This window comes from Coregonus lavaretus (genome assembly GCF_964263955.1).
Source record: "Coregonus lavaretus genome assembly, chromosome: 22".
NCBI classification, from domain to species: Eukaryota; Metazoa; Chordata; class Actinopteri; order Salmoniformes; family Salmonidae; genus Coregonus; species Coregonus lavaretus.
In genome coordinates, this window is record NC_140009.1 from 34011493 (window position 1) to 34036347 (window position 24855).

The window sequence follows — 24855 nt, forward strand, 5'->3', positions numbered from 1 at the left end:
ACTGACAGATTGCTAACATATAATATGGTTTGCTGATACTTAAAATACCTATCCAGCGATCTGGCATGTGTCAGCGATGCATCGCGCGTAATCTTTGTAATGTACCAGTCATGGTGAGCCCTACCATTGTGCGTGTGCATCACCCTCCCACCTCTCGTTATCGCACGCTCAGTATTACGCATAAAATGTATGTCAGTAGGGCAGCGCTGAGCGCTCGCCCCGGCACATGCAGAGTGCACATGCACGGTGGCTTTAGTAAACGCATAGCAGGTCGGGTTGAAAAAGCGCATTAAAACTCCCCGCAGCTCTAGATACCGGCCAATGAGAACGCACCCAATAGTAAAAGGAAGTAGAGAGCGTTAACAGGGGACATAGAGTGAGATGAGATGCACCCCTTTGACCAAACAGACACAACCGAAGTTGAGAGAGGACACCAGAAGCGAGTGACATTTATTTAAGTTACCTGAAAACGTTATTGATGTGGAAGTATGTGTTAGTGGGTGTGTCTAGCCTGGCTAAATTCAGTTCATTCTCGGAGATGCTGATGGGGCTATGGATTCTTGGGATTTCTGAAAATCACTTGTTTGTTCTCGGTTTTGTGACACTCACATCCGCGGAACCAAGCAACTCACTAGTCTAGTAGCCTAGTTATTCAGAGCGCAGAACGGATTCATGTAGCTTCCGAGAAAATCTCTCCTGCACACCTGAGACAATTGGACATAACTGTTCTGCACTGCATACAGCTGGACATAACTGTGCTTACAGTATACGACGGAATTTTCTGTCGTTTGGCACGATTGTCTTCAACCGTGCGCTCGTTCTATGGGTCACGTATTCACGCATAGCTAATTCTCGACTCCTACCTGTCTCCACTAGAGTATTGATCCTGCAACTATATATCGAAAAGTCGAGCATCATTAACCACATCAAACAACACACATCAAGAAACATGGACAGTCCCGGTGGTAAGTACTATGATTGTGATTATATTTGTTGAATTTTTTTGTAGCTCAATATTGAATTTTGCGTTGGAGTTATACATGTTGAGTTGAGAATGCATGTTTTATTGTGTTGCATTGGTATGGTTTCTCTTTGCAGTCCTGCGTAATTGTTCGCAAATACGTTCCCATGATGAGGTTTTGCATTGAAAGTCTCTCTTCATCATATGGCAGTTGAGTTTATACGATTGAAAACAATGTTATTAGGCTAGCACTGTATAACCAATTCTATATGTTTATGAAGTTGCGAGAGAAGAACAATTAATCTTTATAGCAGGACCATCATGCTTTTTGTGCATGAACCTGGAAAATGAAATGAATCCTGATTGATAAGTTATGACAGTTGTAATATCCCAAGAAGTCGGTGTTTTCTTTTAAGCCTACAAAGGTGCACTCCGAAAATGTTATAAAGATTGACGATGATACGTGACAGCTTGAAGTTCACGCGGCATGGATCCACTTCCTGTTTTTTCTCATGAAAACAAACTAAAGTGGAGCGAGCTGTCATTGCTTCCAATGCGTTCGATGCCTTTTGGAAACAGTAGGCAGGTTATTTTGTTTTCGTGCGAATCTAAATTAAATTATTCTCTATACCAGTGGTTCCCAAACTGTGGGGCGCTGCCCCCCCAAAAAAGAACACCTACTCATTCAAGTTTAAAAAAAAACTATTTTCTACATTGAAACTACATCAGAACTATGAAAAAACACACATGGAATCATGTAGTAACCAAAAAAGTCTTAAAAGTCTTCTTAATGCGTTTGAGCCAATCAGTTGTGTTGTGACAAGGTAGGGGGGTATACAGAAGATAGCCCTATTTGGTAAAAGACCAAGTCCATATTATGGCAACAACAGCTCAAATAAGCAAAGAAAACGACAGTCCATCATTACTTTAAGACATGAAGGTCAGTCAATACGGAACATTTCAATAACTTTTAAAGTTTCTTCAAGTGCAGTCGCAAAAACCATCAAGGGCTATGATGAAACTGGCTCTCATGAGGACCGCCACAGGAATGGAAGACCCAGAGTTACCACTGCTGTAGAGGATAAAGTTCATTAGAGTTACCAGCCTCAGAAATTGAAGCCCAAATAAATGCTTCACAGAGTTCAAGTAACAGACACATCTCAACATCAACTGTTCAGAGGAGACTGTTTGAGTCAGGCCTTCATGGTCAAATTGCTGCAAAGAAACCACTACTAAAGGACACCAATAAGAAGAAGAGACTTGCTTGGGCCAAGAAACACGAGTTATGGACATTAGACCGGTGGAAATGTGTCCTTTGGTCTGGAGTCCAAATTGGAGATCTTTGGTTCCAACCGCCGTGTCTTTGTGAGATGCGGTGTGGGTGCATGGATGATCTCTGCATGTTTATTTCCCACCGTAAAGCATGGAAGAGGAGGTGTTATGATGTTGGGGTGCTTTGCTGGTGACAACAGGACAATGACCCAATACACCTCCAGGCTGTGTAAGGGCTATTTGACCAAGAAGGAGAGTGATGGAGTGCTGCATCAGATAACCTGGCCTCCACAATCCCTCGACCTCAACCAAATTGAGATGGTTTGGGTTGAGTCGGACCGCAGAGTGAAGGAAAAGCAGCCAACAAGTGCTCAGCATATGTGGTAACTCCAACACAGTTGGAAAAGCATTCCAGGTGAAGCTGGTTGAGAGAATGCCAAGAGTGTGCAAAGCTGTCATCAAGGCAAAGGGTGGCTATTTGAAGAATCTCAAATATAAAATATATTTTGATTTGTTTAACACTTTTTTGGTTACTACATGATTCCATATGTGTTATTTCATAGTTTTGGTGTCTTCATTATTATTCTACAATGTAGAAAATTGTAAAAATAAAGAAAAACCCTTGAATGAGTGTTCTAAAGCTTATTTCTTTCATCACATTCCCAGTGGGTCAGAAGTTTACATACACTCAATTAGTATCTGGTAGCATTGCCTTTAAATTGGGTCAAACATTTCGGGTATTCTTCCACAAGCTTCCCACAATAAGTTGGGTGAATTTTGGCCCATTCCTCCTGACAGAGCTGGTGTAACTGAGTCAGGTTTGTAGGCCTCCTTGCTCGCACACGCCTTTTCAGTTCTGCCCACACATTTTCTATAGGACTGAGGTCAGGGCTTTGTGATGGCCACTCCAATATTGACTTTGTTGTCCTTAAGCCATTTTGCCACAACTTTGGAAGTATGCTTGGGGTCATTGTCCATTTGGAAGACCCATTTGCGACCAAGCTTTAGCTTCCTGACTGATGTCTTGAGATGTTGCTTCAATATATCCACATAATTTTCCTTCCTCATGATGCCATCTATTTTGTGAAGTGCACCAGTCCCTCCTGCAGCAAAGCACCCCCACAGCATGATGCTGTCACCCCCGTGCTTCACGGTTGGGATGGTGTTCTTCGGCTTGCAAGCAACCTCCTTTTTCCTCCAAACATAACGATGGTCATTATGGCCAAACAGTTCTATTTTTGTTTAAATCAGACCAGAGGACATTTCTCCAAAAAGTACGATCTTTGTCCCCATGTGCAGTTGCAAACCATAGTCTGGCTTTTTTATGGCGGTTTTGGAGCAGTGGCTTCTTCCTTGCTGAGCGGCCTTTCAGGTTATGTCGATATAGGACTCGTTTTACTGTGGATATAGATACTTTTGTACCCGTTTCCTCCAGCATCTTCACAAGGTCCTTTGCTGTTGTTCTGGGATTGATTTGCACTATTCGCACCAAAGTACGTTCATCTCTAGGAGACAGAACGCGTCTCCTTCCTGAGCGGTATGACGGCTGTGTGGTCCCATGGTGTTTATACTTGCGTACTATTGTTTGTACAGATGAACGTGGTACCTTCAGGCGTTTGGAAATTGCTCCCAAGGATGAACCAGACTTGTGGAGGTCTACCATTTTCCCATGATGTCAAGCAAAGAGGCACTGAGTTTGAAGGTAGGCCTTGAAATACATCCACAGGTACACCTCCAATTGACTCAAATGATGTCAATTAGCCTCTCAGAAGCTTCTAAAGCCATGACATAATTTCCTGGAATTTTCCAAGCTGTTTAAAGGCACAGTCAACTTAGTGTATGTAAACTTCTGACCCACTGGAATTGTGATACAGTGAATTATAAGTGAAATAATATGTCTGTAAACAATTGTTGGAAAAATTACTTGTGTCATGCACAAAGTAGATGTCCTAACCGACTTGCCAAAACTATAGTTTGTTAACAAGACATTTGTGGAGTGGTTGAAAAACAAGTTTTAATGACTCCAATCTAAGTGTGTGTAAACTTCTGACTTCAACTGTATATATTTTAAGGAACTCAGTCCGGCTTTAAACGTACTCTTGAAAGTTGTAATAGTAGAATGCACAAGGTACAATTTCTAAATTGGGTAGTGCATCATCAGTTCCTCTTGTCACGTTGGTCATTGCAGACCTATTTATAACTTGTCAGAAATGTCCAGATCAACTAGCCCATGCCAGCTAACGTTTTTTTTTAAAGGTATTTTAACCCATAGATTGTTGTAATTTTTTAGTCCCTCAAATCACATGAATACACATTAGACATGGCACAATTTATAGAATTGCAATAAAATGAGCTTTAAAACTGCTAAATGTTCTTCGCACCACATGACAATCGCACCACATGACAATTGTGTAGAATTGCAGGAACTAAGCTTTAACCCTGCATAATTCTCTCCACTAACAAGAGGGGTGTGAACAATTTGTCATGAACAGTGCTGGTGCCCATAGAAATAGACGTGGTGCGCGGGATGTTCCCCAATGATGGAAGTGCATCAACGTGAGGACAAATTGAGAATGCGAGAAGTGCATTCAATGGGAAGACTCACGCTGCATGAAGCTCCCATCAGAAGTCAGAACTTATTCCATGGGTCCCATGTCAGTTATTATCTGTAGAGGGCAATGGGGAGTGTCAGAGCTATGCATACTTTACTAACTTAATCATTTATTGGTAAAGTTTATTTTTAAATAACGTATTCAGTAACTATTGGCCTTGTAGTTATTTTGTATGTGCCTACATTTGGGTAGGTTAAATACTTATACATTTGGCGGATTCCAGCCCATACATTGTATGGGGCGCAGTAAGGGGGCTAAAAGGATGTCTGAGCACTGGGCCATTGCATTCTTTACTTCTGCAAATGCTACATCCTGCTCTATTTCTTTTTTCTTTTCAATTATGACAGACTATATGCCGCGTGCGCTGCTTATAAGTTCTGAATTCTGATAGGAGCTTCATGCAGCGTGAGTCTTCCCACTGAATGCACTCCTCGCATTCTCAATTCGTCCTCACGTTGATGCACTTGCAGAGCCGCGTGCGGACCTCCTCCCCAACAGTTCTCTATCTCGCTCAGCTCTGTCTTCTCGCTCTCGGACACTTCTGTTGTGATGCCGCCTGCGGTGATGGAAAGGGGGGAGGTTGGTCAGTGGATCAGCGATTTCGTGCATTAACTTTATCTGTAGTCACGTTTTCCCGCCTCATGCGCACTTTATTGTATTCTAAGCAAATCCATTAGTCCTGATTCCTATAGCATAAGTCCCTTGCATAAACCTCTGTCCCAAACTCATACATGCAATATAAATATACATGCAGGCAATCCATAACATGTATATGGCGTAAACATTGTATGGAGCCGAATGTGTGCCACCCTCTGTGACCGGTCATTGCACAAAACATTAGCAGCCTTGCTAGGCTTACAGCTTTGTGTGTGGCTTCCTGACCCACAGCACAGCAGAGAGCAAACAAGGGTAATGATAGAATAGGGGGGAGGAAGACTGGCGAAAGGATTGTTGTGCCTGTAAAGTGCTCACGTTTCTCTGCCTGCCTGGCTCTACTCACCCACTCAGGCAGATTAGTGGCTGTAGTACTGACCTCATGATGGGAAGCTGCTCGCCTCACTCTCCAACCTGCTGCCTATTCCACAATTTAACACTAGTGTCTGTCTGCACTGACCTCAATTTGAACTGGCTTGCCAGTGAGTGTATGTCTCTTCTGTCTCCTCTGAGTTACATGGGTCTGTGACTGAAGGAGTCAGGTGCAGGAGGTAAAATACCGAAGTCCAGAGTTTATTCTGTTTACATAAATCAAACGCCCAAAGCGTCAAACGAAACTATTACAAGGGAAAACATCCACCTTGGCATAAACACAGTGAATAGTAGCTCAACCGAGCTACACGCTCTCACAACAAACAATCACTCACAAAGACAAGGAGAACAGAGTGAACACTTATACACATACTAATTAGGTGTGTGTGATTGACGGGGGGGGGCAGCCTCGGCGGAAGTCGTGACAGTACCCCCCCACTGACGCGCGGCTCCAGCAGCGCGCAGACCCCGGCCTCGGGGACGGCCAGGAGGACGCGGAGCAGGGCGAGTCGGATGGCGACGGTGGAAATCCCTCAACAGGGAGGGATCGAGGATATCCCGCCTTGGGACCCAGCACCGTTCCTCCGGACCGTACCCCTCCCACTCCACGAGATACTGAAGGCCCCCCACCCGACGCCTCGAATCCAGGATGGAACGGACCGAGTACGCCGGGGCCCCCTCAATGTCAGACTCCTGGAGCGGACCAACTACCACCTGCCTGAGGAGAGACACATGAAACGAGGGGTTAATACGGTAATCAGGGGGGAGTAACAACCTGTAGGTCACCTCGTTTATTCTCCTCAGGACTTTAAACGGCCCCACAAACCGCGGGCTCAGCTTCCGTCAGGGCAGGCGGAGGGGCAGATTCCGGGTCGAGAACCAGACCCGATCCCCCGGTACGAACACCGGGGCATCCCTGCGGTGGCGGTCAGCGTTGGCCTTCTGACGACGCACGGCGTGCTGGAGGCGAACGTGGGCAGCGTCCCAAGTCTCCTCCGCGCGCCGAAACCAGTCATCCACCGCAAGAGCCTCGGTCTGGCTCTGGTGCCACGGTGCCAGGACCGGTTGGTAACCTAAAACACATTGGAAGGGTGTTAGGTTAGTGGAGGAGTGGCGGAGAGAGTTCTGAGCATATTCTGCCCATGGCAGGAACACCGACCACTCCCCCGGCCGGTCCTGACAGTAGGTCCGCAGGAACCTACCCACATCTTGATTCACCCTTTCCACCTGCCCATTACTCTCGGGGTGAAATCCAGAGGTCAGGCTGACCGAGACCCCCAGACGTTCCATGAATGCCTTCCAGACTCTAGACGTGAACTGGGGACCTCGGTCGGACACTATATCCTCTGGTACCCTGTAGTGCCGGAAGACGTGAGTAAACAGAGCCTCCGCAGTTTGTAGGGCCGTGGGGAGACCGGGCAGAGGAAGGAGGCGGCAGAACTTTGAAAAGCGGTCCACAACGACCAGGATAGTGGTGTTACCTTGGGAGGGGGGAAGATCAGTGAGAAAATCAATACTCAGGTGAGACCATGGTCATTGTGGAACTGGAAAAGGTTGTAGCTTACCCGCTGGGAGGTGCCTAGGTGCCTTACTCTGGGCGCACACTGAGCATGAGTCCTTAGCGTCCTTACCCTCACGTCCTTAGCCAAGGTAGGCCACCAGTACTTCTCGGTCAGGCAGCGCACTGTACGACCGATACCTGGATGACCAGAGGAGGGTGACGTGTGTGCCCAGTAGATCAGATGATCACGGATAAGTGCAGGCACGTACTGCAGCACAGCTGGGCACTGCGGTGGAGATGGATCTGTGCGTAATGCCTGCGCTATATCTGCGTCCATCGCCCATACTACCAGCGCCACAATGCATGAGGCCGGGAGTATGGGGGTGTTGTCTCTGGGCCTCTCCTCTGTGTCATACAGCCGAGCCAGTGCGTCTCCCTTCACGTTCTTCGTACCCGGAATGTATGAGAGTGTGAAATCAAACCGGGTGAAGAAGAGGGCCCACCTGGCCTGGCGAGGATTCAGCTTCCTCGCTGCCTGAATGTACTCCAGGTTACGGTGGTCTGTCCAGACAAGGAAAGGGTGTTTCGCCCCTTCGAGCCAATGTCTCCACACCGTCAAAGCTCGGACAACAGCCAGCAGCTCCCGATCACCAACGCCGTAGTTCTGCTCCGCCGAGCTGAGCTTCTTAGAAAAGAAGGCACAAGGGCGGAGCTTGGGTGACGTGCCCGAGCGTTGGGATAAGACAGCTCCTATCTCTACCTCGGACGCATCCACCTTCACTACGAACGGTAGTGATGGATCGGGGTGAGCCAGTACCGGGGCTGAGGTGAACAGACCCCGCAATCTACTGAAGGCCAAATCAGCCTCAGCAGACGAGCGGAGCCGGGACGGCCCACCCTTCAACAAGGAGGTAATGGGAGCTGCGACCTTGCCAAAGCCCCGAATAAACCTTCGAAAGTAGTTGGCAAAGTCAAGGAAGCGCTGCACCTCCTTTACCGTGGTTGGAGTCGGCCAATTACGCACGGCTGCAATGCGGTCTCCCTCCATCTCCACACCTGTGGTGGTAATGCGATATCCGAGGAAGGAGATCGACTGCTGGAAAAACTCACACTTCTCTGTTTTGGCATAAAGATCATTTTCCAGCAGTCGGACCAGTACCTTGCGAACCAGGGACACATGCTCGGCGCGCGTAGCGAAATACACCAGGATGTCATCGATGTAGACCACCACACCGCGACCAAGCATGTCCCAAAACACCTCGTTCACAAAGGACTGGAAAACGGATGGAGCATTCATCAAACCGTGGGGCATCACCAGGTATTCATAATGCCCCGAGGTTGTGCTGAATGCTGTTTTCCACTCATCCCCTTCCCGAATACGCACCAGATTGTAGGCACTCCTGAGGTCTAATTTGGTGAAAACAGGCCCCATGCATTGACTCAATCACTGAAGGAATGAGGGGAAGAGGATAACTAAATCATACCGTCACATTTTTCAGTGGTCGATAATAAATGCACGGGCGTAAACCGCCATTTTTCTTCTTCACAAAGAAGAAACTCGAGGAGGCAGGTGAAGTGGAGGGACGTATATACCCCTGGCGCAGGGACTCAGTGACGTATGTTTCCATAGCCTCCGTTTCAGCCTGCGACAGGGGATACACATGACTCCTGGGAGGTACAGCGTCTACCCGAAGGTTTATCGCGCAATCCCCCTCCCGATGAGGTGGTAATTTAGTCGCTTGCGTCTTGGAAAATGCGAGTGCCAGATCATGGTATTCGGGGGGAATGCGCACGGTGGGGGTACTGTCTGGACTCTCCACCGTGGTCGCACCAACGGAAACACCTAGACACCTACCCGGACACTAACGCGACCACCCCGTAAGAACCCTCTGCGGCCATGAGAAATTGGGGTTGTGAAGGGCTAACCACGGGATACCCAAGACTACAGGGTAAGCAGGAGACTCAATAATCATAAAGGTGATCTGCTCAACATGCGTCTCCTGCGTAATCATGGTGACTGGGACCGTAACTTCCTTAACCAACCTTGACCCTAATGGTCGACTATCAAGTGCTCTGATGGGGAGTGGAATGGATAGGGGAACCAATGAAATGCCTTGACGGCGTGCAAATGCCCTGTCCATAAAATTCCCAGCTGCGCCTGAATCGACTAGCGCCTTACACTGGGAACCTACCAAGTGATTGAGAAAGGAGATAGATCAAGTACAGTGCGCCGCAAAGGGCTCTGAACACGTTTGGGTGTTCGTTACCTGGGGTGATGCGTGAGTACCCTGCCTACCGCCTCCAGACCCAAAAGAACGTTGACTGCGACGTGAGGGGGATTGTCCCTTCGTGCCACCAGAGTGGCACTGTCGCTGTCCTCCTGCGCTCTCTCGACCGGCGGCTCCCCCCAGCTCCATCTGCTCGGGGTCAGAGTTGTCCGGAGTGGGAACAGGCAGACCCCTACCAGGACGTCCTCTGGCTGCTAGCAGATTGTCCAGCCGGATGGCAATGTCCACCAGTTGGGAGAACGATAGCATGGCATCCCGGCAGGTTAGCTCCCGTCGGACGTCCTCCCTTAGGTGGCACCGGAAATGGTCGATCAGGGCCCGCTCGTTCCACCCAGACCCGGACCCGCTGCCAGCATCCGGAACTCCAGCTCGTAGTCCTGAGCGGTCCTCATCCCCTGACTCAGATGAACCAGTCGTTCGCCCGCCTCTCGACCCTCAGGCGGGTGATCAAAAACGACCCGAAAGAGGCGAGCAAACTCCCCATACTCAAACGTGGTACCTCCCTAGTTCCTACCGCGTTGGCCCACTCCAGGACTCTCCCACAAAGGCAGGAAACAAGGACGGATACCTTCTCCTGCTCCCAGGGCGCCGGCCTGATGCTGGAGAAATACAACTCCAGTTGGAGTAGGAATCCCTTACATCGCGCTGCCGTCCCATCAAACGCCGGTGGCCGGGATATCTGGATCACTCCAGGGGCTGGGATGTAGGTGGCTGGATCCGGTTGACCAGCTGGTCTCGATAGATCGGATCCTCTCCTCTCCAGGCGTTGTACCACCTGAAGAACCCAATCCATCGCTTCCCCAAAGCTGGCCAACATCGAGGAATGCTCCTGGACCCTTGCCACAACGCCAGGCATGCGGTCTTCTCCTGCTGACTCCATATCAGATCGGGTGAGTGATTCTGTGACGAGGTGTGAATGAAGGAGTCAGGTGCAGGAAGTAAAATACCGAAGTCCAGAGTTTATTCTGTTTACATAAATCAAACGCCCAAAGCGTCAAACAAAACTATTACAAGGGAAAACATCCACCTTGGCATAAACACAGTGAATAGTAGCTCAACTGAGCTACACACTCTCACAACAATCACTCACAAAGACAAGGGGAACAGAGGGAACACTTATACACATACGAATTAGGGGAATGAGCACCAAGTGTGTGTGATTGACAAGACATGACAAGTGGAGTGATGAGAACTGATAAGACTTGCTCTAGATCAGGGGTGTCAAACTCATTTTAGCTCAGGGGCCACATGGAGGAAAATCTATTCCCAAGTGGGCCGGACCGGAAAAATCATGGTATATATATAACTTAAACAACAACTTCAGATTGTTTTCTTTGTTTTAATACGATCAACATACAACATAAAGCTGGAGCCTGAGGACAGTGTGTCCAAAATAGTACAAGCACAACATCACTATTAATCATAAAACATGTCAAGTTTATTTGAAAATTCTAAAGAAAAAGAACACACAAACACACAATGCCTCAGTGATTAACAGAACTGTTTCACAGATCACAGAACTATATCAGGGTGTCATTTCTCAGGCAGAAATGTAGATAAAAAGAATGAAATCCTGTTCCCCAAACAAGTGCAAGAACCACAGAGTCAAGAATAGGTTAAATATACAAATAAAATAAAATCAATTAAAAACAATAGCACATCAACATAAAAACATATAAACATAAAGCTGGAGCCTGAGGACAGTGTCCAAAAGCACAACATCACTATTAATCATAAAACACCTCAAGTTATTTGAAAGTTCTGAGGACAAAGAACACACAAACACACAATGCCTCAGTGATTAACAGAACTGTTTCACAGATCACAGAACTATATCAGGGTGTCATTTCTCAGGCAGAAATGTAGATAAAAATAATGAAATCCTGTTCCCCAAACAAGTGCAAGAACCACAGTGTCAAGAATAGGTTAAATATACAAATAAAATTAAATCAATTAAAAACAATAGCACATCAACATAAAAACATATAAACATAAAGCTGGAGCCTGAGGACAGTGTCCAAAAGCACAACATCACTATTAATCATAAAACACCTCAAGTTATTTGAAAGTTCTGAGGACAAAGAACACACAAACACACAATGCCTCAGTGATTAACAGAACTGTTTCACAGATCACAGAACTATATCAGGGTGTCATTTCTCAGGCAGAAATGTAGATAAAAATAATGAAATCCTGTTCCCCAAACAAGTGCAAGAACCACAGAGTCAAGAATAGGTTAAATATACAAATAAAATAAAATCAATTAAAAACAATAGCACATCAACATAAAAACATATAAACATAAAGCTGGAGCCTGAGGACAGTGTCCAAAAGCACAACATCACTATTAATCATAAAACACCTCAAGTTATTTGAAAGTTCTGAGGACAAAGAACACACAAACACACAATGCCTCAGTGATTAACAGAACTGTTTCACAGATCACAGAACTATATCAGGGTGTCATTTCTCAGGCAGAAATGTAGATAAAAATAATGAAATCCTGTTCCCCAAACAAGTGCAAGAACCACAGAGTCAAGAATAGGTTAAATATACAAATAAAATTAAATCAATTAAAAACAATAGCACATCAACATAAAAACATATAAACATAAAGCTGGAGCCTGAGGACAGTGTCCAAAAGCACAACATCACTATTAATCATAAAACACCTCAAGTTATTTCAAAGTTCTGAGGACAAAGAACACACAAACACACAATGCCTCAGTGATTCACAGAAGTATATCACAGATCACAGAACTATATCAGGGTGTCATTTCTCAGGCAGAAATGTAGATAAAAATAATGAAATCCTGTTCCCCAAACAAGTGCAAGAACCACAGAGTCAAGAATAGGTTAAATATACAAATAAAATAAAAACAATTAAAAACAATAGCACATCAACATAAAAACATATAAACATAAATCTGAAAGCGTTGCTCAAACTCCCGTAACAGTCCCGTTATTTTATCTTTGAACCGCTTCATGTCTGCCACATGTTGGGTCGCGCACACATTTTTCAGACAGGGGAAGTGAGCTGCATCACCACCGGCAAGTTGCGTCTCCCACAATGACAGCTTCAACTTGAAAGAACGTATGCTGTCATAATACTGCGTGACAACTTTGTTGCGCCCTTGCAGCTGTTTGTTCAAGTTATTCAGGTGCTCTGTAACATCCACCATAAATGCAAGGTCCTGCATCCATTCTGCGGAATGAAATTCTAACACTGGTTTGCCCTTTTCTTCCATGAACTGTTCAATTTCTTCTCGTAAATCAAAGAAACGCCTCAGCACAGCACCTCGGCTTAACCATCTTACCTCAGTGTGGTATGGCAGGCCATAGATGTGGTCTTTCTCTCTGAGAAGGCTGTCAAACTGACTGTGATTCAGGCTTCTGGATCGGATTAAATTAACAGTTTGGATGACCACCTTCATGACGTTATCCATCTTTAATGACTTGCAACACAAAGCCTCCTGGTGCAAAATACAGTGAAAAGTCAAAAAATCACGTCCTCCATTTGCAGATTGCACTTTCTCTCTGAACTTTGTCACAACGCCTGCTTTTTTCCCGATCATTGAGGGCGCACCATCTGTAGCCAGGCTGACAGCGCGGGACCAGTCCACTCCGACCCTGTCCAGCGCGCCGACGAGTGCGGTAAAAATATCAGCTGCTGTCGTTGTTTCTGTCATCGGCACCAACTCCACGAACTCCTCGGTGACGGTCAATGTGTCATCAACTCCGCAGATGAAAATGGCCAGTTGTGCAACATCTGTAATGTCCGTGCTTTCATCAATTGCAACCGAAAACGCAATAAATGACTTTACTTTTTGCTTCAACTGGCTGTCCAAATCCACTGAAAGATCGGAAATCCTGTCTGCAACTGTGTTTCTTGTCAGGCTGATATTTGCAAAAGCCTGCCGCTTTTCAGGGCACACAATCTCCGCTGCCTTCATCATGCATGTTTTTACAAATTCACCCTCACTAAATGGTTTTGAAGCCACTGCGATTTCATTAGCAATGAGGTAGCTAGCTTTCACTGCAGCGTCACTGATGTCTCGGCTGTGAGTAAACACAGACTGCTGTTTCTTCAGACCCGCCAACAGTTCATTCACCTTCTCTCATCTCCGCTGTCCTTGAAAGTTGTCATATTTGTCGGCATGAAGACTCACATAGTGGCGACGAAGGTTATATTCTTTCAGCACTGCAACATGCTCTGAACACACCAAACATACAGCTTTCCCATTCAATTCTGTGAATAAATAGGATGACCATTTTTCTTGGAACACTCTGCGTCCACTTTTCTCTTTTTTCACAGAGACATATTGGGGCAATGAGGGTGCCAAAGCACATCATGTTAAAAGTAGAAGCCGTAATAAATATCGCGGGCAAAACAAAGTAGCTCATTGGCTGCACGTGCTTGACCTACTTGCTCTGCCCCGGTATAAACAGTTTGCTTGCTTAACACAATTGCTATTGCGCCATCCAGTGGACGCAATTGGAACAGCAGTTTATTTTATTGAAAAATTGCAGCGCATTTTTATACTTTAAAAATTTATTATTATTATATTATTTTTTTCAAAATCATCTCGCGGGCCGGATTAAACCCGTTTGCGGGCCTGATCCGGCCCACGGGCCGGACGTTTGACACCCCTGCTCTAGATCTCTGGCTCCGCAGTGTGTCAACAATAAATCCTGCAGCACATGCTGGCTGAGGGATTATAAAAACACTTGAGCTAAACAAATACCTGGTGCAGCAGTAGCAGCACCACAGGGAAAAACTAAGAAGTCAACAAGAGGAAAGAAATACAAGCCCAGGGCAGATTTACTCATGTTTCTCATACAAAATGTAAGGCTCCATGACAGGAATATACAGTGCCTTCGGAAAGTATTCATACCCCTTTACTTTTTCCACATTTCGTTACATTACATCCTTATTCTAAAATGGATTAAATAAATACAAATTCTCAGCAATCTACACAAAATACCCCATAATGGCAAAGCGAAATCAGGTTTTTATAAATTTTAGCAAATGTATTAAAAATAAAAGAAATTACATAAGTATTCAGACCCTTTGCTATGAGACTCGAAATTGAGCTCAGGTGCATCCTGTTTCCATTGATCATCCTTCAGATGTTTCTACAACTTGATTGGAGTCCACCTGTGGTAAATTAAATTGACTGGACATGATTTGGATAGGCACACAACTGTCTATATAAGGTCCCACAGTTGACAGTGCATGTCAGAGCAAAAACCAAGCCATGAGGTCAAAGGAATTTTCCGTAGAGCTCCGAGACAGGATTGTGTCGAGGTACAGATCTGGGGAAGAGTACCAAAAACATTCTGCAGCATTGAAGGTCCTGAAGAACAAAGTGGCCTCCATCATTCTTAAATGGAAGAAGTTTGGAACAACCAATACTCTTTCTAGAGCTGGCCGCCCGGCCAAACTGAGCAATCGGGGGAGAAGGGCCTTGGTCAGGGAGGTGGTCCTCTGTAGCTCAGCTGGTAGAGCACGGCGCTTGTAACGCCAAGGTAGTGGGTTCGATCCCCGGGACCACCCATACACAAAATAATTATGCACGCATGACTGTAAGTCGCTTTGGATAAAAGCGTCTGCTAAATGGCATATTATTATATTATAGGTGACCAAGAACCCAATGGTCACTCTGACAGAGCTCTAGAGTTCCTCTGTGGAAATGGTTGTCCTTCTGGAAGGTTGTCCCATCTCTGCAGCACTCCACCAATCAGGCCATTTTGGTAGAGTGGCCAGACGGAAGCCACTCCTCAGTAAAAGGCACATGACAGCCCGCTTGGAGTTTGCCAAAAGGCACCTCAAGGACTCTCAGACCATGAGAAACAAGATTCTCTAGTCTGATGAAACCAAGATTGAACTCTTTGGCCTGAATGCCAAGCGTCACGTCTGGAGGAAGCCTTACACCGTCCCTACGGTGAAGCATGGTGGTGGCAGCATCAGGCTATGGGGATGCTTTTCAGCGGCAGGGACTGGGAGACTAGTCAGGATCGAGGCAAAGATGAACGGAGCAAAGTAAAGAGATCCTTGATGAAAACCTGCTTCAGAGCGCTCAGGACCTCAGACTGGGGCGAAGGTTCATCTCCCAACAGGACAATGACCCTAAGCACACAGCCAAGACAACGCAGGAGTGGCTTCAGGACAAGTCTCTGAATGTCCTTGAGTGGCACAGCCAGAACCCGGCCTTGAATCCGATCGAACATCTCTGGAGAGACCTGAAAATAGCTGTGCAGCAACGCTCCACATCCAACCTGACAGAGCTTGAGAGGATCTGCAGAGAGGAATAGGAGAAACTCCCCAAGTACAGGTGTGCCAAGCTTGTAGCGTCATACCTAAGAAGACTCGAGGCTGTAATCGCTGCCAAAGGTGCTTCAACAAAGTACTGAGTAAAGGGCCCGAATACTTATGTAAATGTAATATTTCAGTTTTTTTGTTTTTTAATTTCAACAAATGGTTTTTGCTTTGTCATTATGGGGTATTATTGTGTGTAGATTGATGAGGGGGAAAAAACAATTTAATCAATTTTACAATAAGGCTGTAAACGTAACAAAAAAATGTGTAAAGCCAAGGGGTCTGAATACATTCCGAATGCAATATAGAACAGAAATATAAATGCAACATGCAACAATTTTAAAGACTTTACAGTTAATCGAAGGAAATCAGTCAATTGAAATAAATGTATTAGGCCCTGATCTATGGATTTCACATGACTGGGCAGGGGCGCAGCCATGGGTGGGACTGAGAGGGCATTGGCCCACCCCCTAGGGAGCCATGCCCACCCACTGAGGAGCTAGGCCCAGCCAATCAGAATGAGTTTTCCCCCACAAAAGCGCTTTATTACAGACTAGAAATACTCATTTTAAATTTACATTTTAGTCATTTAGCAGACGCTCTTATCCAGAGCGACTTACAGTTAGTGAGTGCATACATTTTCATACTGGCCCCCCGTGGGAAACGAACCCACAACCCTGGCGTTGCAAGCGCCATGCTCTACCAACTGAGCTACAGGGGACATACTCCTCAGCACCCCCCTCCCCCTCCTCAGACGATCCCGCAGGTGAAGTAGCCGGATGTGGAGGTCCTGAGCTGGCATTGTTACATGTGGTCTACGGTTGTGAGGCCGGTTGGATGTACTGCCAAATTCTCTAAAATGACGTTGGAGGCGGCTTATGGTAGAGAAATTAACATTACATTCTCTGGCAACAGCTGTTGGACATTCCGCCAGTCAGCATGCCAATTGCACGCTCCCTCAAAACTTGAGACATCTATGGCATTGTGTTGTGTGACAAAACTGCACATTTTGGAGTTGCCTTTTATTGTCCCCAGCACAAGGTGCACCTGTGTAATGATCATGCTGTTTAATCAACTACTTAATATGCCACACCTGTCAGGTGGATGGATTATCTTGGCAAAGGAGAAATGCTCACTAACAGCGATGTAAACAAATGTGCACAAGATTTGAGAGAAATAAGCCTTTTGTGCATATGGAACATTTCTGTAATCTTTTATTTCAGCTGAAAACAAAACTTTACATGTTGCGTTTATATTTTTGTTCAGTGTAGTTTGTATTCTATGTATACATATGATAGGCTAACTATTATCATGACACCTTGTGTAGGTGGCTACTATCTTTGTATCACTGCCCTCTATATCTGTCTCACAAACTCACCAAGAATTGTTCAAAAAAGTTAGGTAGCCTGTTACAGTAGTTCTCTCTCTATGGGAAAACTTGACTCACTTTCTCCATATTTTACTTTCAGCGACGCACAAGTACAGTTATCTCTACCACAGCATCCCTGCGGCTCCGCCTAGCCCCAGTATATTTCTTTAATCATAGAACCGGCTTGTGATTGTTGTAAATGTCTACACTAGACTGCAGATTTGGTCCAGGCAGTAACCGTTTCAGAAGTCCATGTTAGTCGGCGGTCAGGTGTCGTGCTGGTAGCTGGCGCTGGGCATGGTGCAAAGGAGGAGCGGAGCTGTGCTATAATTGGAGCGTGAGCGAGGAGGCAGCAGAACTCTCACAGACACGTGAGCCCGCGCGGCCGTGTCTCAGGTCATCCACAATGAATAACCATAGATGCAAAAGGAGTTAGAGAGGATGCGAGGCAGAGAAACAGAGAGGAAAAAACTGAATGAAAAACAGAGAAAAAAGAGCAACGTTGATTTATTTACTGTCATTTATAATGACTGCCTATATAATGACTGAAGTTGTTTGCATGACGCAAAAAAAGGTTTCCATTCAATTGGCGACAGATTTTCATGTGAATATTCAAAAATCTGCATAAAAACAATATGCGCACATAAATGGGTTTTCATCGAGTTTCAATTCTACTGATGGTTTTCTCAACAACAACAAAATCGCGTTATATAGCGATTGTGTCGCTTGCACGCTGTTGGCTAGAGCACACGTGTAGCCGACATCAGAGATCATCAACTAGATTCAGCCGCGGGCCAATTTCTTGAGCGGATGGTCGGGGGGCCAGAACATAATACAAAATAATTTTTAGATTGCAAGTTGACCGCAAGAAGCCAAAACAGATATAATATTTGACTAAAACATAATAATTTAATTCCTTGCTTATACGATCACATACAGTGCCTTCAGAAAGTATTCACACCCCTTGATTTATTCCACATTTTGTTGGGTTACAGCCTGAATTGAAAACTTTGTAAAAGCACCTTTGGCAGAGATTACAGCTGTGAGTCTTTCTGGGTAAATCTATAAGAGCTTTCCACACCTGGATTATGCAATATTTCCCATTTAATATTTAAAAGATTCTTAAAGCTCTGTCAAATTGGTTGTTGATCATTGCTAGACAGCCATTTTCAGGTCTTGCCATAGATTTTCAAGCAGATTTAAGTCAAAACTGTAATTCGCCCATATAGGAATAGAAACGTACAAACTGCTTTGTCCAATTTTTGTAAGTATTACTTTAGTGCCTTGATGCAAACAGGATGCATGTTTTGGAATATTTGCATTCTGTATATGCTTCCTTCTTTTTACTCTGTCATTTAGGTTAGTATTGTGGAATAACTACAATGTTTTTGATCCATCCTTAGTTGTTTTGTCCTATCACAGCCATTAAACTCTGTAACTGTTTTAAAGTCACCATTGGCCTCATGGTGAAACCCCTGTGCAGTTTCCTTCCTCTCCGGCAACTGAGTTAGGAAGGACGCCTTTGTCTTTGTAGTGACTGGGTGTATTGATACACCATCCAAAGTGTAATTAATAACTTTACCATGCTCAAAGGAATATTCAATGTCAATTTTTAATTCAGGCTGTAACACAACCAAAATGTGGAAAAAGTCAAGGGTTGTGAATACTTTCTAAAGGCACTGTATGTCTCTCTATTATGCATGGGAACAGGTTTCCAAAATGAAGATCACTTGGAGCTGATTTCCTGGTGTTTTTACAGTCTTTTGTACAACAATGAAAATGAAAAAGTAATTTTTTAAAAAACTTTGGGGGAAGGAAACGTGGTTAGTGTGAGTTAGAATTTGGTTGGGACAGAATCCATGCTCACTCTGTTGCTGTGCTTCCAACATAATATTTTGCGCCTGTTCTCTCCCTGAACGCGCAATTATGGCTATTAGGCCTACATTCATATGAGGCTGCGATGCAGCAAATTCTCAGAGCTGTCTTTTACAGGGTCATAGACATTTGTGCAACATTACATCACAGTAAAACATCCTACATAACATTTTATGCACTTGTATAATAAATAAAAACATCTACATAAATGCATTGGGACAACTCTTAAAATATGCAATGATTTTGCATGCCTTTAAAAATGTTACATTCTGCACCATATCCTGAACTTGGTGATCTTTTTAGAGTAAACTTCTTCTCAGCTATCTGACTAACCCCACTACCTCTCTGTCTCTGTTTTTCCAACAGGAAGTGTTATTCTGTATGCGCGCAGCTCAGGCAGCGGCAGCCCTAGCCCTGGCAGCCCGTCCAGTGGGTACCAGTCCCCCTCCTCCACCCACTCTCAGCCCTCCTCCCCAGAGGAGGTCACCTTCACAGAACTCGGGCCCCTGGGGTCCCTGAAGGGCCAGAGAGGGGGAGGATGCACACCTCCATCCTCCAAGCTGGTGTTCCACTTCCCAGAAGTCTACAATGTGGCTACATCAACATCCACCCACCAGCACACGTACCAACACCCCATCGCTGGGAAAAGGCCTTGCGGATTCACAGGACCTTTCACCAGTGAGTAGCATTCCTTCCTACCTTCTTTTGTCGCCCCTCTCACTCTTTCTATCCTAAACCAAAACATCCACCCTATCCAATACCCATCTCCTCCCACAATCTTTTTCTTAATGTACACTACACAACATATTTTGTTGCTTGTAACGTTGGTGGGTAGTCACCTTCACTTCTGATCTGATAACATTTCTGACTGGCTGTACTTCTGTTTCTCTCTCTATATCTACAGAGACTGGTGGGATGGTGCTCCTGTGTAAAGTGTGTGGAGACATTGCATCTGGGTTCCACTACGGAGTGCACGCCTGTGAGGGTTGCAAGGTAAGAAGACCATGATGACTAAACACATTCAGAAAGTGCCTCTGAAATGGCACCCTATTCTCTATATAGTGCACTACGTTTGACCAAAAGTTGTGCACTATATAGAGAATAGGGTGCCATTTCAGATGCAATCTTACTGTGTACAATAAGTAGGTGGGTCACATTCATCATTAAAACCAACCAGGATGCTAACTAACTGTACATCTGCTTGTATTTCCTGTCTAGGGCTTCTTCCGTCGCAGCATTCAGCAAAACATCAACTACAAGATGTGTGTGAAGAACGAGAACTGCCTCATTATGAGAATGAACCGCAACCGCTGCCAACACTGTCGCTTCAAGAAATGCCTCTCCGTCGGCATGTCCAGAGATGGTAAGAGTTATAGTGAAATCTTACTGAGAGTGCAGCCTCAGACAATCGTTTGAGGCCATACAATGCAAGTTTCTCAGCACTGCACCAACCTTATCTTTCACCTGAGACATTGCACTAACCTACTGTTGAAGGGCACACTTAGGAAACTAACCTATATCCACACAGCCTTTGCACATTCATACGTTTCAAAGTCAGTCTTCCTTCCTGTTGTTCAGATTCCTCCCCTCTCCATGTTCCTTTCGTCCATGTTCCCTGAGCTCTCCCTCCATCCCGCTCTCCTCTCCGACAGTGATTTATGAGAACAGGAGCCTTGAAATCCCTGAAGCTGTCTGTTATACAGAAAACTGCAGCAAACACAGGAATTATTTTGGGAAATTAGAACAGGGGAACTTGATTACCTTGTATGCTGTTTGCCCTTATAACATCTTGTACAATTAATGAGGGATACGGCAAACAATTAAGCTCGAGATGCAGAACAAAACAGCCCGTCCTTGTCCTAATCTCACCTACTTTACTTTTAGTCTTGATAGCTAAGTATTGATAAATTGCCACATCATAACGGATTACAAAAATAGTGTGGGATGGTTTCAGTTGACCTAAAAAAGCAAAGCAAACATTTTACCTATAGCATACTGGTACATGGTGACCTAGTTGGGATAGTTTGCCTGCCTTCAGTGTCTTCTCAGTGTGGCTTCAACCCTCCTGGGTTCTATCTATTGCTTAATCTACGAGAGAACCAAGTGTGATTTCTGCATGCGGTCGACAGTTTGGGTGTTCAAAAATGGAGTACAAGAAACTAGGGTAGTGAAGATGTTTTGATGGAACATACACTCATATTGACCCTATTAAAAACACAATCTTGAAAGTGTTAAGAACCACAACCTAGAAACCTCTTTCCTTCGGCTGCAGCTGTTGTGAAAACAGAAAAACCTCAGTCAACTGCCTGCAGTCCACATGACAGAATACGTCCTGATTTCTTAGGAGCCTGATGATGTGTGATTGTGATACCATATAGGCAAGGCAAATATTTAAGTCACTTTCCCTCATCTTCTTAAAGATACAGTCAACACTTTCATCCTTAACGCAGTGCATTAAGCTCATTCTCACAACTGTAATGACTAGCTAAAGTCTAGACAGACTATCATGCCACAAAGTGGATTGATGTAAATTAATATAGCAGAATTCCATAGATCTGGTGTAACAGAATGTCACTGTTATTGCCCTTTTTAGCTTGATCTAGATCTATGATCTTTAGGGACAGTGCATTGCACACTACAGAGAGAGACCCAGGAGATCATGTAATGATGCCAGAGATGTGTTAACACAGATGTTAACAGTCATACATCTAACTGAAGCAGAACACAAAAAATCCCCCTGATGTCATAGCTTAGTGCAGTATCTTGTTTTGATCTCAAACACTTGAAGTTAGTTTAGTTAATTTGTTTCTATGAACATGCATGTATGTTCATGCTTGCACTCTTCTTAATTATACATCATTTAGATCTTGCCTCATGCATTGTGCTGGCTTGGTTGAAGAACTCTCAGGAGCAGGACTGCCATTTGAAGTTTCTCCCTTATCTCACACTCCATCTTGTGATGTTTCACTCTTCTCACTCACTACATTCTCTCTGCAATCTCCTATTTTCAACCCTACTCTTCACTCTCACTAACAACCTCCTTCTCTGCAACCTTTCCTTCATGCCTCCCTCCATCACTCCTTCTCTGCATCCTCTCTTTCCTCCCCCTTGCGTGCCGAGAGCCCACCTCTATTTCTCTCCCGACGTAGCAGTAGCAGTGACATCGCGTTCACGATGAGCCACTGCCCTACTTACAAAGCAGAGAGGGAGGGAGGGAGGGAGGGAGGGAGGGAGGGAGGGAGGGAGGGAGAGGAGAGGAGAGTGATAGATGGGGAGAGGGTCTATAAATAGCATTTCCAGCTGATGGATATTCTTGGAGAGGGGGGTGGGGAGTAGTAGGGATGGGATCCACAAAAGACTGCTTACAGGTTCATGCATGAAATACACAAGATGCAATTAATGCATTTTAGTTACCAAGGGGAACGTATGAACATGATCTGTTTGTTTCTGTGTAGACTGGACCTTAAGACTTAATATCTATAAGAGAACTATGGTCAGATGTTGACCAGTTCCCTCCGTTTGTGTCTCCATCAGCTGTGCGTTTTGGCCGTATCCCTAAGAGGGAGAAGCAGAGGCTTCTGGAAGAGATGCAAAGCTACATGAACAGCCTGAATGAGTCTGCCACCATGGACATAGAATCCTCCCCCATCTCCGAAGCCCCTCCCAGCCCAGCAGAGGTTCCTTCTAAAGAGGCCATCAGAGCCATCTCTCGGGCCTATCAGGACATCTTCACCAGCAGCCAAGACAAGGCAGCCAACAGGGGAATCAACATCAACAACCTACAGACAACATGTCCGTTCAAGAGCAACACATCTCAGGAGATCAGCTACACCAATGGCTCCTCCCACACCGGCTCTGACTCCACCCAGGGGTACCAGTCCTGTCCTGCAGGCCTTGGCCCTCGCTGCCCAGACACCAATGACAACCACCATACATTCCCCTCTGTGGACAAAAGTCGCTATAGTTGCCCTGCTGCTTCATCCAATCATGACCATGGACAGTCTAATGTGGGCACGCCTCAACGGGGCAGCTCGGCCAATCACAACAGTTTCTCCATGAAGGTAGAGACTCAAGAGCCCCAAACTCAGACGTCCTGTCCATGGAATTTAGCTGCTGGAGCCAAAGTGCTGGTGAGTAAACTAAGAGTTGTTAGAAAGTTGCTATAAAGCTTTACATTTGTGAAGTTTAAAAAACAATAGGATAGTATGATTTGAATCTAACTTTCTCTCTCTATCCCTCCCTTTCTCTCAGGCCTGTCCTCTGAATGCGTGTCCTGTCTCTGCGGCCAGTCGTTCTGGACAGCAGATATGGGAGTCTTTCTCCCAGTGTTTCACCCCGGCAGTGAGGGAAGTGGTGGAGTTCGCTAAGGGTATCCCTGGCTTCCAGGAGCTCAGCCAGCACGACCAGGTCATGCTGCTCAAATCAGGCACCTTCCAGGTAATAACCGCTTGTTTTTAAAGTAGTCTATTTTAGTCCAGGTCTAGGCTTTATCTGTACCCAGGAAACCGGCCCTAAATCCGATTACATTTCTAAACACAGCTGAAATAAAGGACAAAACACCTTAATTTTCTCTCCCAATACATGTAATCCCACTCCATATTGACTAACATTCCATTGTGTCTTCTGTCTCGGTTAGGTCTTGATGGTGAGGTTCTGCACAATGTTCAACCCTGAGGAGCGGACGGTGACCTTCCTGAATGGCCAGACATACCCTCTGTCCACCCTGCGGGCGCTGGGGATGGGGGCGCTGCTCGACGCCATCTTTGACTTCAGTGAGAAGCTGGGAACTCTGAGGCTGGAGCCTGATGAGATGGCTCTGTTCATGGCCGTGGTGCTGATCTCTGCAGGTGAGAAAAGAGCCATTTAATTCATCACTAAAGCAGTGACAATATGAACAACATGGCATTAGGAAGTCATAGAAGAGATGTATATCTTGACTGGTATGGAAAGAAAATGTGACAGAGTAAGTATGAAGAGCTTATTATGAGCATAACGATAAACTGACGATAAAGTTGTGCAGACATCCATTGATAGATAGATAGATATTGTGTCTCAAACAAACTCTCACCCTGTCTCTTCTTGTCTCCTCAGACTGTTCTGGCATCGCTGATATGGGGGCAGTAGAACAGCTCCAGGAGGGGTTAATCCATGCCCTGCGTTCCCTCATCCACTGCCGTCATCCCGAAGAGAGCGCATCCATCTTCCCCAAGCTGCTTCTGCACCTGCCCGACCTGCGCACCCTCAACAACCTGCACTCCGACAAGCTGCTGGCCTTCCGGATTGACCCATGAACAGCCCTGAACACACTCACACACAGCAATTCAGAACTCGCCCATCACCACTCTCTCAGGGCAGGACTTCCAAGGAGATTGAGGAACACTGACTTGAGCAATCAATCAACAACAAAAACACGTTCAAGATGCATGTTTGAAAAAGGACAATAATGAATACATTGATCTTCATCACTGTTTTAGGCTTACCGTTACCCTTTTGGACAGATCAGATGTGTATGGCTGTTTTCCAGTCTTTAGGAGAACAAAAGCAAGTTCACTTACTTGTTTAACTTATTCCTAATCTCCTGACTGTCGCCAAACCACAGTTGAGAGAGAATCAGTGAGAAAGATGTTTGTGG

General features: G+C 45.4%; 1 protein-coding gene across 1 annotated transcript; it reads left to right on the top strand.

Annotated features, from left to right (window-relative positions):
* Window positions 1–891: 891 nt before the first annotated feature.
* Window positions 892–24514, top strand: LOC311150041 (nuclear receptor subfamily 1 group D member 1-like; the record flags this gene model as incomplete). Its single annotated transcript, XM_084187284.1, has 8 exons — window positions 892–965; window positions 19590–19901; window positions 20128–20216; window positions 20442–20586; window positions 22758–23353; window positions 23475–23660; window positions 23860–24070; window positions 24315–24514. Exons 1-8 carry the CDS (start codon window positions 950–952, stop codon window positions 24512–24514), a joined length of 1755 nt encoding a protein of 584 aa, XP_084043410.1. The 5' UTR covers window positions 892–949.
* Window positions 24515–24855: the final 341 nt, after the last annotated feature.